This window comes from Orcinus orca, chromosome 14 (assembly GCF_937001465.1).
Source record: "Orcinus orca chromosome 14, mOrcOrc1.1, whole genome shotgun sequence".
Classification (NCBI taxonomy): domain Eukaryota; kingdom Metazoa; phylum Chordata; class Mammalia; order Artiodactyla; family Delphinidae; genus Orcinus; species Orcinus orca.
Window position 1 is genome coordinate 82,895,499 of NC_064572.1, and position 20,537 is coordinate 82,916,035.

At 42.4% G+C, this 20,537-nt stretch overlaps 1 protein-coding gene across 2 annotated transcripts; it reads right to left on the reverse strand.

Moving 5' to 3' along the window:
* Positions 1 to 10: 10 nt before the first annotated feature.
* OAT (ornithine aminotransferase) lies at positions 11 to 20,185 on the reverse strand. 2 transcript variants are annotated; one of them, XM_033420802.2, is made up of 11 exons: positions 20,085 to 20,160; positions 14,419 to 14,505; positions 12,327 to 12,551; positions 8,996 to 9,220; positions 8,797 to 8,892; positions 6,144 to 6,271; positions 4,869 to 4,991; positions 4,087 to 4,215; positions 3,177 to 3,290; positions 2,246 to 2,390; positions 11 to 867 (listed from the first exon to the last, which is right to left on the reverse strand). In XM_033420802.2, the coding sequence occupies exons 3-11, from the start codon at positions 12,520 to 12,522 to the stop codon at positions 707 to 709; spliced, it is 1,317 nt and encodes a 438-aa protein (XP_033276693.1). In that variant the 5' UTR covers positions 12,523 to 12,551; positions 14,419 to 14,505; positions 20,085 to 20,160; the 3' UTR covers positions 11 to 706. The 2 variants fall into 2 exon arrangements, with proteins under 2 accessions (XP_033276693.1, XP_033276695.1); XM_033420804.2 differs by lacking the exon at positions 14,419 to 14,505 and having other exon boundaries at positions 20,085 to 20,185.
* Between the last annotated feature and the right edge of the window lie 352 nt (positions 20,186 to 20,537).

Consider the following 20,537-nt stretch of genomic DNA (forward strand, 5'->3'; position numbering starts at 1 on the left):
TCCCAGCGCAGACATTTTAAATATGAGCTTTATTTTAAATTTAAAGAAACACTGAAAATAAACACTTTTTACAAATTATATCAAACACTTAAAACATAAAACATAATCTAGGAATGTTAAACAATAATTCTTTTTTTTTGTAACAATAATTCTTAATTCAAAGTAATGACATTCATAGAATACATCTTGGTGCTAGCCAATATGGAGTTTACTTAAATCTAGTATTTTTTATAAGCTTAACCATTAATCCTTCCTAAAATACAATGACTATGACTCAACTTTATGAGGTTAAGCTAATCTTCTATGCAATACTCTCCTATAACTTTTTCAAATACAATTTATACCAGCGAGGAAATTATTAAAACATATATAAATTATGCTGAGGGGCTTGATTAAAATGCTGTCTATATAGAGAGATGCATCTCACCTTAGAAAGCACGCACGCGCGCGCGCACACACACACACACACACACACACACACTCTTAATCGAAAATAAGATGCCAGGACATTCTCTTAGTTATGTTACACAGCAAACTGCACGTTGATAAATGTCATTCTATTATGTATGAACTGAAAAACATATATTTCTTTAAAAGCCCTTGACATGGGGGAGTGGAATATGCCCGCATTAAGTGCAGAAACTCAAGAGTTTTATGAACTGCCTGTCTCCAGCTGGCTCCCAGGCAACACTGAAAACTGTCACCCTCAGAAAGACAAGATGGTCTTGTTAATGATTTCCACGGCTTCCAGAATCTCATCCTCCTTGATCACAAGTGGAGGTGCAAACCTGATGATATCACCGTGGGTTGGCTTGGCCAGAAGTCCATTATCTCGAAGTCGCAGGCACACCTTCCAAGCATCATAATCTAAAGAAAAACCGTCAAACTTGTATGCTGATCCAAGATAAACGTTTAAACATTCCCTTGCAGCGTGCATGGGCCAGGGCAGCCTGGCAAAACAGAATTCCCAGGACCTAACTCAAGAAACGCAGCTCTGAGTTGCAAGCTTGCTTTGTTCTTACCCTTAAAAATGAAGTTATTTTTCAGCAGTGGTTTGAATGGTATGATTAGACATGGTTTTTGTTAGTTTTTCGTTAAGTGAAAAAGACCTAGCAAAAAACTTACGTGCTAAGGCAGATGTAATTAATTACACAAGGAACCAATACAAAAAGAACTGGGATATGACACAGATAACTAACTGGCATAGAATAAGCAATACTCAAAACGTAGTGAACACTACACATTCCTAACCTGGATTTGCTTCCTGAGCTGGCACAACTAGACGCTCATCATTTTCACTCTCACGACCCTCAACCCTGGCTGCATCGGAATCACCGAAAGGGTCGCGGCCAATGTATGGGCCCCACTCCAGACCCATCAAATCCGTATCTCTGCAGCGAGGCTAGGCTTGGATTAATTGTTAAAAAGCTCCCCGGGTGATTCTAAAATGCACTCAAGGTTAAAATCACTGTTTTAAAAGGAAGGGTTAGGGCAAGAAAATCCAGCAAGGAACGCTTAAGGATTAGAAATGACGTGTTAGACACTAAACACTCAGTTAAGTGGCAGCGGGGGTTGTTTTTATTACCAACATCATCATCATCATCATTCCTGTTATCACTACTGCTCCTACTACCTCTACTGATATGCAAAGTATGAAAGTGAGTGAGGAAAGGAGAGCGAAGAGGAAATGGGACTACAGAGTGCTCTGTGCAGACTTCCTAACAGAAAATAAACTGAAATCTCCAAGTACTGCATAAATAACCTAAGGCAGAATAACAAATGACTTAAAGAAATGAAAACAGGTGAAATTAGTTATATGTGCCTTCATGTAGGAAAGAGCTATATATTTTTTTTTTTTTGCGGTACGCGGGCCTCTCACTGCTGTGGCCTCTCCCGTTGCGGAGCACAGGCTCTGGACGCGCAGGCTCAGCGGCCATGGCTCACGGGCCCAGCCGCTCCGCGGCATGTGGCATCCTCCCGGACCGGGGCACGAACCCGTGTCCCCTGAATCGGCAGGCGGACTCTCAACCACTGCGCCACCAGGGGAGCCCGGAAAGAGCTATATTTTTAAGACCATTAACATAAATCAGGTAATAAGAGTATTAGGCAGAGCCTAAAAGACTTGGTCAATAGGAGGCCAGTCAACAGTTTCAAACAGAGGAAACCAACGACCAGATAAAATAGCAAACGTGTTCTGAGCTCTTCCTATAACAGTAATATCTTGTAAAATATTTTGTCTCCGTACCTTTGGTTTCTCTAATAACAATAGCATTTAATAATCCTTTTCCTCTTACAGCCGTTACAATATCAGAAGGTAGCTTCATGAGCTCATTTCTCAAGATGATACCCATTTTCTCTGCATTTTCAGCAAGGTTTTCTTCTTCCAAAACCTATGTTTGAAGAGAAATTACACAAATATTAAGACTGCCTTTTCTTTTACATTGTTCTTTGGAGGGGAATGCGGACTGTAAGCACAGGAAGAACATGATCAGATACAGACCAGAGTAACGTACCTTCCATTGCTACTTTCCAAAGCCTGTACCAGTCTGATTTCTAATCATCTAACATACGCTAGCTCAGACAGAGCCTTGCTTTAGTCATAAACCCATAATCAATCTGATTCTGTGACAAAATAAGGATTAAAATTTGTTTAATGCAACTGATATATTTTCTTCTTAGGCGAATAAATCAATGGGACTAAATATACTTTAACTTTTTAACTGCAATAGAGTTCCCTTTGTTTTTTTCCCTAAAAAGTCCATCCTCAGAGATAATAATTTTATGCGTTTTGTAGGCACTTGAGGAAAAGTCTAAAAGCATTCAAATCCACACTTTAACAACAACAAAAACAAAAAGCCACATGTGCTACGCCAGAGGCTTCACAGGCCAGGCCTGGTCACAGAGTGAGAGTTCGATGTGGACAGGCCAGGGCCTACGGGCCAAAAGCCCCAGGAGACTGCAAACTTGGGAAGCCCCTGGAGGATTCCCGTCTACTAGGCCAAGGTTAAATTACTTTTTGAGAATGCCTTGCCCCTAAACCCTTTCCTCTGCACTTCATGTTCTGTAATACTCGGCAATCTTATCACATTTCTTATCACACCAGTGGGCTCAAACCTAAAAGGCACTTCAACACTACCTCCAGGACTAGCTACTGTACAGCTGCAACCAGTTTTTACCTCCAGGGCCGCGATGGCCACTCGGCAGCCTAGTGGATTGCCACCATACGTTGAACCATGTTCCCCTGGTTTAATGGTCAGCATTATTTCATCGTCACACAACACTGCGGATACCTGAAAGACAGAGACTTCAGCGCTGACCAAGTCTTTTCTCAGATGAACTCTTCTTATTCTTACCAGGAACACAAATATTTATGAAGCTGATACTAAATTTGACATAAACTTTCAACCAACAAGTGCTACACATCTGCCACCTTAACTAGCAGTGACAAGCTGAGTGGTGCCCTAGCACGTTCCAAGCACATCAGGCACACTGCAATGGCACAGAATAGCACTTCGGAACCGAAAGAAGAAAGCTACTTCTGCAGTGATGTAATTTAGAATCCTTCCCACTCTCAAGGTGAAATGCTTTGTTTAACTGTTTAGAAAACAATGTTCTGCACTATATATTCAGAGCCCTTTAGTCCATACCAATTGTTGGCTCTGAATAGCAAACCCAAGAAAAGAATTACAGTTAAACATTAATTTTTCCAATCTCTACATTCATTGGTCGGTCATGGTTTTAAACAATTAGTAATACTATGTCTCAGAACTATGGGAAAAAAGCATAAAGGTCTACAGGAGTACTTTTGGGATAAAATGTTTCCATCCAAACAAATGCAGCAGAGCAAATTCCAAGGCACACTCAATTCTTCAGTTAAAATAACTAAGTGGGTCACCCCATGGAACTCTGAAATGTTTTTATTACACGTATTCCAGGTGACCTATATAGATACAGATATAGATATAGATATCACTAAGTTAAACTAAACCATCAGAAAGGCACTATTGTCACAGTCGGCTAATGTAAAAATATCTTAAGGATTCATGAGAATAGGGAAGAGAAAGAGAGGTTGAACATTGGACTTACAGGGTATAAACCGCCAGAAAGTGCCTTTCCTAGAAGGACCATATCAGGTCTGACATTTTCGTGATCAATAGCCAGCCATCTACCAGTTCTGGCCAATCCTGTCTGTATTTCATCAGCAATAAACAGAACCTATTGGAAAACAACAAAACAGCATTAATTATCGTTTTCATTTCCATAGGGAAATAGTGATCTTTATTTTACTCTTCCCTGCACAAATCTGTCATTCTGACATCCCCTCAGATTTGTGAAAACATTTTAATTACCCACACAACTTCAAGAGTGTCCTGTGAAAACCCTGTAGACACACAGTTATTTCTGTGTCAGGCCACTCAGTCCCCAGAGGCCCATTCTGCACTGTTCTACAAAGTGGTAAGGCACTTAGACAAAGGGTTTTGTGGGGGGTTTCTGAACATAACTACTGTCTGGGACTAAATTCCCTTGTTTATTCCACAACATTTATTAGTAAAGAGGGAGAGAGAGCTTAAATTCTGGAGCAAAGGGATACGACAGAGGGTTTGAGAAGGACCAGAGTACAGGCTGCCGGAGCAGAGAGGAAGGAACCGTGGTTAGCGCCCAGAAGTCTGCAGCTCTGCCAGGGCCCAGCCAGTAGAAAGTCAGCTTCTTTGCAGCCTGCTGCTAGAAAGTTCTATCACCACTAGAAAGTTCTGCAGCTCTCAGAATGAAGTCTCCCTCTAGTGGAGAGGTGATGTAATCTTTGCATTTATCCTATCAGCCAAACCCTAAGAGAGGCAGGCAGGTGGGCAGGTGGGCAGGTGGCTGACCTGGTGCTGGGTGCAGAGCTCTCGCACGCCCACAAGGTAGCCTGGATCTGGAACAACAACGCCTGCTTCACCCTGAATTGGTTCCACCATGAACGCGGCAACGTTTGGGTCCTGAAGTGCACGCTACAAAAACAGCATGAAAATGTTTTCAGTAACTTCCTTTCAAACCTATTTGGAAATCTGAAATCACATAATGTGCATCTTTTCCCGTTAAGAATAAGTATGCCAATTAAGTTTTCACACTAACTTATATTCTGACTTCAAAGTATAACTTTTCTGACAGACATTCAATTACCAAAAGCTCTAAATACCTCAGCTTTAAGCTACTCCATCCTTTATTTTCTAATATATACTTAAATGTACTGTAAATAAAAACGAATGAGGGACTTCCCTGGTGGCACAGTGGTTAAGAATCCGCCTGCCAGTGCAGGGGACACGGGTTCAAGCCCTGGTCCGGGAAGATCCCACATGCCGCGGAGCAATTAAGCCTGTGCGCCACAGCTACTGAGTCTGCGCTCTAGAGCCCTTGAGCCACAACTACTGAGCCCGCGTGCCACAACTACTGAAGCCTGTGCACCTAGAGCCCGTGCTCCGCAACAAGAGAAGTCACCGCAATGAGAAGCCCACACACCGCAACGAAGAGCAGCCCCTGCTCACCACAACTAGAGAAAGCCTGCGCGCAGCAATGAAGACCCAACGCAGCCAAAAATAAATAAATAAATTTATAAAATAAAAAAAAAAAGAATAATGAAAGTGGCCTTTTAAAACGCCATTAAAGGGAATTCCCTGGTGGTCCAGGGGTTAAGACTCTTTGCTTCCACTGCAGGGGGGCACAGGTTTGATCCCTGGTCAGGGAAATAAGATCCCACAAGCCCCGCAGCCAAAAAACAAAAAAAATTAAATAGATACATTAAAAGTGTATCTTTTTACTTTACAATTCTTCCACTTCATAATTTTAAAAAGCTGGCTGAATGGCTGAAAACTGACTAATTTTGTCTATTAAAGTAATTAACAGGTAATACCCAAGTTAATACTTATGGAGGAGATAAATCTGAAGTGGTTAGTTGGTTGTCAGGATTAGACCACAGAACCTGGTTTCCCCATGTTGGAAACTTGGAAACTAACTGACCATTACAGAGAACAAGGGCGAATCTTGGCCTAACTTTAATACAACAGATTCTCAGTACAATCATATATCTGTTTTTAATTCATACATTCAACAAATTTAAGTTCTATTTACTATGAACTAAAGCACCATGATGCTAAATGAAGTACCTCAAGAGCAGGCAGATCATTATATGGAATGATTTCGAAACCCGGCATAAATGGTCCAAAACCATCGTAACTGGTTGGGTCTGTGGAACTGGAGATAGCAGACAATGTTCTACCCCAAAAGTTTCCAGCTAGAAAGAAGAAATAAAGTCATTATTTCAATCAAACCCCCCAATGTAATAAGCACTGTTCCCCCACAAATGCCCTAGGAAGCTTGATTTTCAAAAAAGCAAGGGTTTGCTTTAGAGAGCCTCCAGTGAGCTCATTTGTTTAAACAAAATCTGATAGTAAACACCCTGGTTCATATAACTGAGGTCTGGCTTTGCAGTTACTATTTTAGGCACTTCTCTACTGAGCCTCCGAAGTGTAATATATAGCCCCTAAGGATAGGTATTTGTCTTTTCTTTCAATAATCCCAAGCCCTAACAAGTGAAGCATTCGATGCTTGTGTTTCTAGAGACGGTTTTTCTAGACACATTCATTATAGTGATATGAGAAAGAGACTACCCTTCATAGAGAATTAGCAGTTTTCCTTTTAAAAATCCAACACTACAGGCTAACTATGCAATAGAATGAATTTTAAATTTCATTTGGATAGAATATCCTCAAGCAGTTCGAACACTTTCTATTTGCCTTCCTTGCTGTTATAAGTTGTTATGTGCTAAAAGACATCTGCCTTTGTTGAGGAACAATTTTTACCCATTAATTTATTTCATTAATAATTTGAGGACTGATTAATAATGTCAGGCACGGGGCTTCCCTGGTGGCGCAGTGGTTGGGAGTCCGCCTGCCAATGCAGGAGGAACGGGTTCGAGCCCTGGTCTGGGAGGGTCCCACATGCTGTAGAGCAACTGAGCCCATGCGCCACAACTGCTGAGCCTGCGCTCTGGAGCCCGCGAGCCACAACTGCTGAGCCCGTGTGCCACAACTACTGAAGCCCGCGCCCTATAGCCCGTGCTCTGCAACGAGAGAGGCCACCGCAATGAGAAGCCTGCGCACTGCAATGAAGAGTAGCCCCCCGCTCACCGCAACTAGAGAAAGCCCACGCGCAACAACGAAGACCCATTGCAGCCAAAAATAAATATAATTAATTAATTAATTTTAAAAAATAATAATAATGTCAGGCACTGTTCTAGGTGTCAGGCATAGAATGATGACTGGCAAGCTCCCTGCCCTCAAGGAGCTTCTATGCTAATAGGGAAGAAACACCTCAACGTAAACTAGTGAAGCAAATGCACAACATAATTTCAATGTGGTTAAACCCAAGGAAGAAAAGAAACAGTAGAATAAGAGAGGCTTGGAGGGTCTCCCACCTGTTGTGTTTTGTTTTGTTTTTTAATATCTTCCCACCGCTTCTGCCAGCTGCAACTCAATTAACCCAGTACTGAATTATTCTAAGTTGGCTTCAAAGCATCCATAAATACTACCCTTGCAAAGCCTCTCTCAGCTATGAGGACTATGAATAATCCCCACTTGACTTGTCCACAAGCAACAGCGTATTGATTCTGCCCAGACTTAAGACAAAACGCACACTAGACCATAAGCCTACTTGCTCTCCTGCATCGGCCTCAGGAGTCTCACGCCCCGCAGCTTACCCTGCAGTATAAGGGACGTGCACTGGGGACAGTCTTCTGTCTCCACCCACTGACTCACCAGCTTCTTTCAACACCTGGGTGAAACACCTTTGCACCCTGTGCTAATGTGAGAGAGACTGGACACAGTCTGTAAGAACGAAATCACCAGAAATGCCATTTTTGTTTGCAAGAGACAGTTTTGTTGTCCTACAACTAAGGTACAAGATTGCAAAATGGCAGACCACAGAGCTGTGCAGAGACTTTGGAAACAGGAATTTGTCGCCCCCACCCCCAAACACCAGCTACAGCTGGCCATTAGATGAACTCTGGATTCTGTTATATTATGGGGTTTATAATTTAACTGCGTGTGTCCACAAGGCAAAATATTTAATGATTTCAACCATCACAAAAATGAATCTTGACCATGCGCAGTGACAAACTTACCCATACTTTATGTTTTAAAAAATTAAAATCAGAGCTTTAAAAAAAAAGTCAGAACCTATCCATTGACCATCATTATCAAGATCCCCAAAGTCAGTCTATATGGATAATCTGGATTAACTGTTGGTCTCCCCCGTCAGGATTCAAGTCATTCCTCTCAACCACTCACAGAAATATACCCAGGGCAACTCCAGCCCTCCTCTTCCAGCAGCTTCTAATGACATGATACAGTAATCCTCAAATACTAAGATTCAATCACTGGATCATACCTAAGACACGGTCCCACCTGAACACAACCCAACGTCAACAGCCTCACAAAAAAGTGCTCCATCGGCAAGACCGTCTAATTAACCAGAAAACCGCTATGAAAAAAATCAGATAAGCAGATGGGAAACAAGTCATATAGTCACTCATTTTAGGGAGGGAGGAGTAGGGAGTTATTTCGGAGAGAAAAATCCCACATATGAAGAAATACTTGGAAATAAACCTAAGAAAAGGAAATCCTTCCATTTTTATGAAACATTCAACAATTAACATACGACACATGAGGCAAACACATCTGAACTATTTCATCAGTAAATTAAAATGGTAACTGATACTGTACGTTTCGATCACAGCAGTTAATGGTGAATCTCACATACCTGCAAAAACAATCTTTGCTTTGTATTTCGGGATCCCCTTCACAGTATATCCCCATCTACGAGCAAGTTTGCAAGCAGTCTCTCCAGCCTCCACTCCTACCAAAAGAGAACATCTCTCAGTTTTAAAAAATGTTTTAAACTATCAGAAAATTATAAGATTTTCTCAGCTATTTAACAAAAAAAAAAGGAAGTATTTTACCTGTATTCATAGGAAGAACTTTGTGGTAGTTGAAAAGTTTAGTAACATACTCTTCGTATTCACCGAGCACGTTATTGTAGAAGGCCCTGGATGTTAAGGTCAATTTGTCCGCCTGACTTTTCAAAGCATTCACAATCTTTGGATGACAATGCCCTTGGTTGACAGCACTGTAGGCACTCAGAAAGTCAAAATATTTTCTGCCTTCTAAATCCCATACATAAATACCTAAAATATATAAGGAAAATAACTCTAGAAAAAATCACCACATTACATAAAGTTCAAAGACTAAGACTGCTAGCCAGGGACTTCCCTGGGGGTCCAGTGGTTAAGACTCTGCACTTCCACTGCAGGGGGCACGGGTTAGATTCCTGGTCTGGGAACCAAAAAAAAACAAAAAGACTAAGACTGCTAGCCAGCCCTCTGAATACCTACATACGAACCTTTAGTTAACATAGAATTGTGGTTAAGGCATGTTTTAGCTCAAGCATAATAAACCTTGGTTTATAAGGAATTATATTTTATCTGTCCAGCTTCAAATTACACATTTAACAAAAACAGCATAACAAGGAATTTCCCTGGTGGCACAGTGGTTAAGACTCTGAGCTCTCAATGCAGGGGGCCGGGGCTCAATCCCTGGTCAGGGAACTTGATCCCACACGCATGCCACAATTAAGAGTTCCCATGCCACAACTAAGTAAGCCCGCGAGCTGCAACTAAGGAGCCCGCCTGCCGCAACAAAGACCCAGCGCAACCAAATAAATTAATTAAATAAATAAATATAAAAACAAAAACACACCATTAAAAAAAAAAACCCGCATAACAAGAAGAGATTTTATTAACTCTGGAGTGAAACCTTTACTCCTGGAAAACTGGAACCTTGATTCCTGGAAAACTGAAGTTTGGAATTTAAAGCTGGAATTTAAAGGAAGAAGTTATGCATAACATAAAAATCAATTGGTTGACTGTAAAAACCAACAGAATGGGAAAAAATATTTCCAAACCATATATCTATCAAATAAGGATCTAGTAACCAGAGCTCCTACAACTCAACAAGACATACAACCCAATTAAAAAATGGGCAAAGAACTGGAATGGACATTTCTCCAAAGAAGATATACAAATGACCAACAAGCACATGAAAAGATGCTGAATATCATTAGTCATTCGAGAAATGCAAACCAAAACCACAATGATAGCATTTTACGCCCACTAGGATGGTTATTTTCTTAAAAAGGAAAACGAGAATTGACAAGGATGTGGAGAAATTGAAACTCTCATGTATCACTAGTTGGAATGTAAATGGTGCAAGAGCTGTTGAAAACAGCTTGGTGGTTCCTCAACAAGTTAAACATAAACTACCATATGACCCAGCAATCCCACTCCTAGGAAGAAGGGGAAGAAAAAAGAAGTGGAAAACAGGTGTTCAAACAGAAATGTGTACACCAATGCTCACAGCAGCAGTATTCGAAACAGCCAAAAGGTGGAAATAACCCCAATTTTCATCAACTGATGAATGGACAAACATGTGGCGTATCCATAAAATGAATAAATTCAACCGTAAATAGCAATGAAGTACTAGCGCAGGCTACAACAGGGATACACCCTGAAAACACTGTGCCAAGTGCAAGAAGCCAGACCCCAGAGGCCACATGTTGTCTGATTCCATTCACATGAAATATCCAGAACAGGCAGACCTGCAGAGACAGAGAATGGGCTAGTAGCTGCCAGCTTCTAGGAGAAGGAAGGAACGGGGAGTGACTGTTTAACGTGTATGGGGCTTCCTTTTGGGATAATAAAAAAACTTCCAGAACGAGCTAGAGGTGATAGTTGTACGACATTGTAAATGTACTTAATGCCACTGAACTGCATGGTTAAAATGGCAAATTTTATGTCATGTACATTTTACAACAATTTTTTTAAGTTGATCATAGATATTAAAATGTATTAGGGGCTTAACACCTAATTTTTACCATGTACCTAACATACTGTGGTAGGTGCTTTTGTCCCTTATCTCATCAAAAAACCCCGATGAGTGTTACCATCCCTATTGTACAGAGCAGATGCTTACATTATAACTAGCCCCAGCTGGCACACATGCAACCAGGACTCGAACCCAGGCAGTCAGATTCTAGAGTGCACTCTGCTGCTGTAAGTAAAGAATACTTTTGCAAACCAAACCGCTTCCAATTCTGTAATATATAAACCTAGATTTTCATTTGTTCAGAAGGAGCTTTATCTACACTACAGTACTGGTCCCAAATAAAAAATACAGGCAAATGATTAAAATGTTTAATACTCTTATGCACCATCTTCTGGCCAAAAGCTAAGTAATAAACTTTGGCTTTATTTGGCTATAGCTGTTATTTCAAAATGTGGATTAAATCACCATTTGGCAACAATCAGTAATCATTTATTCAGGTAAGAATCGTTAATGGATGCTAAAAGTGGGAGCAAAAATTTGATGAGTAACAGGATATTTGCAGTCTCAAATCATGTCTCCACAAGACATTTAAAAGGGAAAAATAGAACTTTACAATGGAGAAGCCTGGCAGACACTACCTTACCAGTTAACCCCAAATTGAGGTTTATACGAAAAATTATTGGCCTGTACTCTTCAAAAATACCAACGTCAAGAAGACAAAGACTGAGGAATGGTTCTGGATTAGACTAAACAGACCTGAAAACTGAATGCAACCCATGAGCTGAGATTTTCTTTTGCTACTCAGGACGACAAGTGAAATGCGGATCAGGGCTGCAGATTAGAGAATAGTGCTGTGCCAATGTTAATTTCCTGATTTTGATACTTACACTTTGTTATGTAAGAAAAAGTCCTTGTATTTCAGGAAAGGCACACTAAGTATTTAGGGGTAAGGAGGCATCATGTCTGCAACTTCCTCTCAAACAAGTTCAAGAAAAAAAATGTATTGTGTATGTGTGTCTGGAGAGAAAAAGAAGATTAAGCAAATGTGGTAAAACGGTTAGCGCTTGGGAAATCTGGGTGAAGAGTAAAAGAAAAATTTAGATACTACTGTTGCAGCTTTTAAGTTTAAAATTATGCCAAAATAAAAGTTAAAGGAAAAAATGACAGCAATATTACAGTACTTTATTTATGTATCGTACATTCCCTCCTGGCAAGGTCCATCACGACTTTGTAGTCCCCACAGTACCTAACACAGCAAGCAACAGACACTCAAAAATGTTGAATTAATCATATCTGCAATATAGAAATTAAATGCATCTGGAAAAATGTATAGTGAGAAAATATAAAAGCAACTTTTACAAAAATGTAAAGCAAGTAAAAGGGGCGGGGGTGGGAAGGGTTGGAACATACCTTTCCCTCTCTCCAGGGCTACAGGTAAAGGGTGGTAGTTGTGGGCACCATATTTAGATTCCCGTTCAAAAATGTAATCAGAGGATGGAGGGCCTTGGATTGTTTTTTTAGTTGCAACAGATGTAGCAGAAGCCACTGAAGAATGAAATCCACGAAGGACAGCAACAGTCTGCAAACGTGCTAGTTTGGAAAACATGATGTCCTTCAAGTAGGAATATCACCAACCTGTCCAAAGAAAAGAGAAGGCGTAGAGAATAAGAACCTTCCCAGAGCAGACAAATGTCAACTCATGAACTACGTGTTCAACATTTACCAAAGAATCAGAAAAATAAAGAGAGAACTAAGGTGATAACTGTAAATGGAAAGTAACCTTTGAAAATTGTATTTAGGGCTTCCCTGGTGGCGCAGTGGTTGGGAGTCCGCCTGCCGATGCAGGGGACATGGGTTCGTGCCCCGGTCTGGGAGGATCCCACATGCCGCGGAGCGGCTGGGCCCGTGAGCCATGGCCGCCGAGCCTGCGCGTCCGGAGCCTGTGCTCCGCAACGGGAGAGGCCACAACAGTGAGAGGCCCACGTACCGCAAAAAAAAAAAATTGTATTTAAATTTTTAATTAAAAAACTAACACAAAATGAAAAAACAAAAAAGTGAACTAAGACAACCTCTGCCTTTGAGGAGCTTGAAGGCCAACAAAGGGAACAAGTATATGAACATTTACATTAAACCCCAACAAGTGGGATGTGCACAAAGTGCTCCGGGCTAGAAGTCTAAGAGAACAGCAAGAAGAATAAAAAGCAGAAGGGCTTTTACTTTTCACGAACACCCTTCAGTACCACCTGACGGTCTCTGAGGCAGTCAAGCAAGGCTGAACAGTACAGGGCCTAAAGAGCTGAACAACCATTCAAAAGGTATTTATGCGGGGGTGTAAGACTCTCAGCTGGATCACAGATTAGAGCCAAGGGGAAGAGACCAAATCAGAGAAGCCGGCTGCCCAGGGGGTAGTCATGGGGGAGGCGAAAGAGGGACTGAGAACTACTTTGCATATCTACTTGGCCCTTGTGTAAAGAGTGAGGAAATTAGGGAAGAATTTGGTTTCTACAAAGATAACAGGGACCATCCTAAAGCAAAAACAATAGGGGTGGGGAGGAAAAAGTGATTTATTGGGGGATGGGAAAGGCTGTTTAAGTTTAAAGACAAACTACAAAAGGTAAAAATCAGTTATTTAGCCACAATTATCTAAAACTTCTATAGGTCAAAATTATCATAAACAAACGTGAAAGATAAAAAGATGGGGAAAAAAGTTTTTTCATTTATAACAAATAGCCTTTGAAGAGATTTTACAGTAAGTAAAACAGACCAAAAACAAAACAAAACATATGAGATGAAAAGGTACAACTCCCAAGAGACACCGTCTACTCTGCTAGGATGGCTGTTTCTATAAAATTAATCCCCAGAAAAAACTGCACCACAAAAGCAACTATTTAAATGAGAAAAAGGCAATTAGGAGCTAGAGAACATCAAACTGTTGGTACAATGAGCTAAAAAGTTTAGTAATAAATCCTAAATATCACTGAGCAAACTGGCATTTATTCAAATCTATTTATATATTACTTCAGCTTCATGGCTTCTCTCATCCCACCAGCACCGGCCCTAGAACCAGCCCTCACCACAGTGCTTCACACTGCTGCATAACCATTAACGGTCAAGATAAGCCATGAAGTGCAGACTGAGCCACAGAAAAAACTAATAACAACAAGGAAATTGGGGAAAATACAGAGCAGTCATGTCGGCAGGGAGGGGAATGTTTCTTAAAGATACATTCAAGATGAGTGGAAAGTTGCCAAACACTAGGCATACTTCATATGTCTGTACTTATTGTTTAAAAAGACTAGTTAACTCATATTTCAACGGAACTCTATTAATGACACGTCAGACCACGCAATATCTCCCAGCACTCAGTCTGAGCTGCCCAATTAGCAAAACCTAATACCTGGAGTTTGGCTTGCTTCCCTTTCAACTTGGCACTACCCAGTAAATCCAGTATGTTCAGGAATCCGCTACACAAAATCCAGCACTCTGGTTTGCCAAGACTCACCAGCTAACCCTTCTTCACACAGTTCAGATTAGAATACAGATTTTCAGCCCGAGATCCAGGGATGGTCTTCAGAGGGTCCAATAACTACTGAAATAAAATGCAGAATTATATGAGTAAGTACATTTTTTGAAGGAGAAGGTCCCTAATTTCCACCAGATTTTACTTCAAAGAATTACGTATTAACAACAAAAAAGTTACGTAAGAATCATTACACTGGAGATAGCCGCTAGCAAAAATGCCAAAATTCTAGTTACACTACACAGAACTTCCCCAAAATACTAAGTCTAAAACATTGATTTTAACTCTACTTCTTGAGACTCAGTTAGAATTAATGCTCTGTTTGACCAACTGAAAAGTCAAAACAACACATTAATTTTTGCCTTGATCAAATTAGCAATAATACACAGAGCTACTTAGATATACTTTAAACTGAAACACTTTCTGAAAAGAACTGTAACCATAATAAGAGCCTTAGAAATGTTTGTGCTCTAAGACCACTAATTTCACTCTCAAGATTCTATCCTAAAGAAACACTCAGGAACGTAGCAAAACATTCATAAATAAAAGATGTTCAATTATATGAGAATGGCTCAACATAATCACATACATAATATATTGTCATTTAAAATCATTAGTTCTCAATGACATGGAGAGATGTTTTAGGATATGTTTAAGTGAAGAAAATAAAATCATGTTCAACTCTACAAAAAATACTATACACAAGGAAGTTCACTGTGGTTATCCTTCTACTGTTCTATATTTTCCATGTTTCCTAATGATCAAGAATTACATTTATAATCACACAACACTGTAAATCAACTATATTCAATAAAAAAGAATCATATTTATTATCAGAAAAAGTTATTAAAAATGAAACTGAAGGTCTGCCTAGGTTGTCACATTAGACAAAGAGAAAGCTTAGCAACAAGGAAAACCAAAGTAGGAGAAAAAGAAAGAGTTTTGAGAAGCTTTGAGAAAACAGATTGTGAAGGTGGCCAAAACAGCTCAGCTGGGAGTAGTTAAAAGAAAGGCATAAATCACTACCCCTGGAAGTGCAGCCTGGATGGATTACAGCAATTAGGTCTTAAAAGTCGTCTTGGGCTTCCCTGGTGGCGCAGTGGTTGGGAGTCCCCCTGCCGATGCAGGGGACGCGGGTTCGTTCCCCTGCCCGGGAAGGTCCCATATGCCGTGGAGTGGCTGGGCCCGTGAGCCATGGCCGCTGAGCCTGCACGTCTGGAGCCTGTGCTCCGCAACGGGAGAGGCCACAGCAGTGAGAGGCCCGCGTATCGCAAAAAAACAAAACAACAACAAAAAAAAAACTCGTCTCTTTCTAGGGGGCAGGGTCAAATTCTAAAATAAAAACTATTCTCTATGATTTTGCTATCAGGGTCTACAGCTCTGTGACTTCATTAGAACCTGGCAGAGAGGCACTAAAAAAATTTTTTTTAATTAAAAAAGAGAGAGGTATTAAAAATATACTAAAAACTCTCTAAACAGCATCTTCTAAGTTAATTAACAGGTTGACACAATATGGTGAGTGAAAGGAATCTTTGAAATTATCTAAATTCAACATTTTCATTTTACACACTTCCTCAGCTCATTCACAGAAGAAATGGGACAACATATCCATTTATATGCGAGTTCAGGCAGTCTTATTAAAATATAACTACAGTGTGGACTTCCCTGGTGGCGCAATGGCTGAGAATCCGCCTGCCAATGCAGGGGACACAGGTTCGAGCCCTGGTCCGGGAGGATCCCACATGCCGCGGAGCGGAGCCACTGGGCCCGTGCGCCACAGCTACTGGGCCTGCGCTCTAGAGCTCATGAGCCACAACTGCTGCGCCCATGTGCCACAGCTACTGAAGCCCGCATGCCTGGAGCCCGTGCTCTGCAACAAGAGAAGCCACCGTAAAGAGAAGAATGCGTACAGCATAGAAGAGTAGCCCCCACTCGTCGCAACTAGAGAAAGCCCGCGCAGAGCAACGAAGACCCAACGCAGCCAGAAATAAAATAAATTAAAATAAATTAAAAATATACATATATAACTACAACTTACTAACAAAAGAGTAACATCCAAAACATTACTAATACTCGTGCTTAATTAAGGTTTTTAAGGTGAACTCTGAATATTTAATTCGAGGGGTCCTGTGGTCCGATCCATCAGATGCACTAGGGCCCTGTAGGCACATTTCTATTCAAAAACCTTCTGGGTTCAAGTTACTGTGCCTGGCACAACACAAGAAATACTAGAACAGAATTAAGGAGGGCTTAAACCAGCCAACTTCAACAACTTCCCCTTCCAGAAAGGCCTGGAAAACCAGGAGAGGAGAGCATAAGCTCCTCAGCGTTTGGAGACTAGGATGTAAATTCTAGCTGAGGCTATTAAGAGTAACTATTTGGATGATTTTGTCAATTTTTTTTTTAGCTTCAATGTCCCCATTTGCAAAATGAAGTTGAAGCCATTCAAGGCCATTACTGAGGATTAAATGAGATTGTTTTAAAGCACCAAACTTAGCACAAAATAGCCACTCAGTTAGTTCCCTCTTAAATTCATAAGGGAATTAGCCAAGTTCTGCAATATAAAAAAAAAAAAAAAAACAGGGTTTCTTTTTTAAACTGCAGCTTTTGTTCTTCTAAAAATCTTTTTCTATTGAAAAAAAAATTAGAAACACAAGAAAATGACCTGCAGTTCCATATTTAGGAGGTAACCCTTAACTTTTAACTTTTTTCTATGCATAAATACTATACACATTAGCTTTTCACCCTTCCCTAGGGAATTTACCACATTAGCCCTTCTGAGGGCTCCCAGGACCCTTGCACAGATTTTTGTCACAGGTCCTAACACTTCAGGACTCTTGTTTTCACACCTGTCCCCTTACTAGAATCCTACTAGGCTCCTTAAAAGGACAGTAACTCTGTCTTAAAATTCACTTTGCATCCCCAGAACCTAGCCCACGTTTGGGGATTCCTTGTCTGTCACATAAACAAGGTCATTCCTAAACAGACTCAGGACTTGCGAAGGAGTCAAGGCAGTGACAAATAGCAAGGCCATCCAGAGAGATGATTAAATCACCCACTCCTAACAGACAGAGCTGAGTCTAACTCTAACAGGAGGCTAGCATGATGTCAACAAGAATGATCTTTCCATCAAGAGTTCACTTCCGTAAAAAAAAAAGAGTTCACTTCATTAGATCATTTCACTCCAGGCTGTGCATTTAACTTAGGCCCACACTCAGGTCCTGGAGAAGAGGACAAATTGTTATTGACAGCAAAAAATTTAACACTAAATGTTTTCAGTAAAACAATTAACAAGGTCCTTCTTCATGCTACTATTGGCCAATCTAATCCATCCTATCTATACTAGAACATACCTAAAATAGAATTCCATAAAACACTGCATTTTGAAGAGTTAATTTAGCATACACTTATGAAATACTATTTTTTAAAATCACTCTAAAAGAAAAACCAGCATTAAATTCATCAAAAAGCCACTTAAAATATTCCACTTGAGGAATAAATTTGGTTTTACTACATCTGTCAAATATTTACCTTTCTTGAGGCAACCATTCAAAAGTACAGTCTTTTTTGGAAAGTTCTGCCAACAAAAGTTTTTTGGCCTTTTTTTTTTAACATAATCTGGCTCAAAGTCAGCTCAAGTGCGCCACTGGCAAACACCTTAAGCATTACTACTGAAAAAGGATTGGTTCCATTAGATCATTCCCTCCACACACCTCCAAAATCCACTCACCACTTTTTTTAAATGTAGATTTCACCCATCCCCAGGAACTCAGGAAAGGGCATAAAATATGCCCACAAGTAACTGTAATAAAGGCAGAGAGTGGGGGTGGTAATACAGTCTCTTTGAGGAAAAAAAAGTCTTTTCAAGAATTTTTACCATTCAAAGTTATACTGGGTCTGGGACTTCCCAGGTGGCGCAGTGGTTAAGAATCCGCCTGCCGATGCAGAGGACACGGGTTCACTCCCTGGTCCGGGAAGATCCCACATGCCGCGGAGCAACTAAGCCCGTGCGCCACAGCTACTGAGCCTGTATTCTAGATAGAGCCTGCTTGCCACAACTACTGAGCCCATGTGCCACAACTACTGAAGCCCGCTCACCTAGAGCCCATGCTCTGCAACAAGAGAAGCCACCGAAATGAGAAGCCTGCACACCACAATGAAGAGTAGCCCCTGCTCGCCGCAACTGGAGAAAGCCGGCGTGCAGCAACAAAGACCCAATGCAGCCAAAAACAAATAAATAACTTTTTTTTTTAAGTTATACTGGGTTTTTGGGGGAGCAGATTCAAAACTTATCTTGAACACCATGGAAAAACTGCAAACCCAAAACAATAAGCTTTATTGTTTAAATCTTGTCCTTATTAAAAGATTTTACTTTCCTACTTGGATCTTTTTCATAGTCAGGAACTAGATTCTCTGAAGACGGTACCAGGATATTTTAATGAAAGAAGTCTATTGTTTCTTTCAGATGAGTAAGATGAAGAATTTGGATTACATACCTAAAGAACAGCTCCAAATTCAAATTTGAGAGAACTAGTTTACCTACAGAAACTCTTACTCTTAGAAATCCGAAGATTTAGAATTGAGAACCTGGAGTTTAGTAATTTATTAAAGCCACTTCATTCCAAAGTCACTCCTCCGTCTTTTCCGCCTTAATTTATCACCTTATCAAAGAGGTAAAACTGAACACCAAGAAGAGATACAGTGACAAAGGGAGGAGGCTGTGGGTCACCGAGCACAAGTGTCCCAATGAAATCAACCAGAATTTATTCATGCTCAGCACTGTTGGCAAAGAAACTCGAGGGAGGAAGTGTTCGTGCTGAAAGCCCTGTTGACCCCAATCCCCTGACACCATGTAATTAAACCTGCACTTACTGTAAGGTAAGGCTCTACTTCTGACTTTTTTATTTGGACAAAGGCTGGAAGGGAAAAGAAGATACGTTGGGGGAGGGGAGAGATGAGCAGGTAGGCTGCAGGGCCAAGGAGCTGCCCGGAAGGACTCGGACGCAGTCTCGATAGTCGGCGCCGCCCCCGGAGGCAAAAATTCACCGTTTACTGAGCAGTCCAGCGTGTCCAGAATGCGCTCTCCTGGCCGACGTCAGGAACCCAGTGTGCTCGCGGGGCCCACGGCCCCGGTCCCACGCGCCGGCGCCCTAAAGGCTTCCTCCCCGGAAACCCGGAGGCGCCCGAGAGGCTCAGGGTCGAGGCGCAGAGACCCCAGGGCCCCTGGGGCCGCGGCACGGGTTCGTGGACTGCGGGCCGGGAGGGCAGAGCGCCCGCCCCCATGGGCCGCGCGCCAAGGGGCCGGCCCGGCTCCGCCCGCTCGGGCAGGCGGAGGTGCCACATCCACAGCCTCTCTCTTTCTGCCTCCCTCGCCCGCTGCTCCCTGCCGGGATGCGCCGCACCCCTGCCCGCCCGGATTGCGTGCGGGCCGGCTGCTCTCCGACCCCCGGTATCCCGGTGCCCACCGCCGGCAGCGCAAACCCGCTGCGGAGGCGGAGCCTGCCTGCCGGTCAAGGCCCAGCACGCCCCCTCAGCCGGCTCCCCCCGAACCCGGGACCGGAGCCGCCCACGCCAGCCCCCCGACCCGCCGCGGCCCGAGGCGCCGGGGACCCACCCCAGCCCCGGCCCCGCGGCGCCTGCGCGGATACCTGGCGGCACCTCGGAAACCAGCCCGGGACACGCGGCGTCAACTGAGCAACTGCGAGACGGCAACGCGTCACAGACCTTAAGATGAAGCTTCTGCCCCGCCCCCGGGACGCCCTCGCTTCCCATTGGCTAGCGGCGGAGGGCTGAGCACCAATCGCCGTGGGCCCGCCCTCCGCCCCGCCGCGGCGCATCCCAGACTCCGACTGGAACCGCAGGTTCGAGCCCCTCCCGCGCCTTCAGGGCCGAGCTGTTCCGGTCCGCCATCGGTTCACTGCGTTTGGGCGCCTGCCTAGCCAGTGCTTTTCCTTCGGTCGCTCACTGCCCTCCCTTTGTTGGCGGGAAAACAAGGTCCGAAGGGATGAAACGTTGGTTGGGCCCCCGCCTCGCGGGGCTGGACGACAGGCTGGACTTCCAGCCCTGCGTTCCCCGGCCGCGCTCACAGGCCTTTGCCTCGC

Coding starts and splice junctions, on each gene's coding strand:
- OAT (XM_033420804.2), bottom strand. CDS start 12,522: ATGTTTTCCAAACTAGCACGTTTGCAGACTGTTGCTGTCCTTCGTGGA. Junction 9,221..12,326: donor AGCCCTGGAGAGAGGGAAAG/GTATGTTCCAAC, acceptor TATATATTTTAG/GTATTTATGTATGGGATTTA. Junction 6,272..8,796: donor AGCAAAGATTGTTTTTGCAG/GTATGTGAGATT, acceptor TCTTCTTTCTAG/CTGGAAACTTTTGGGGTAGA.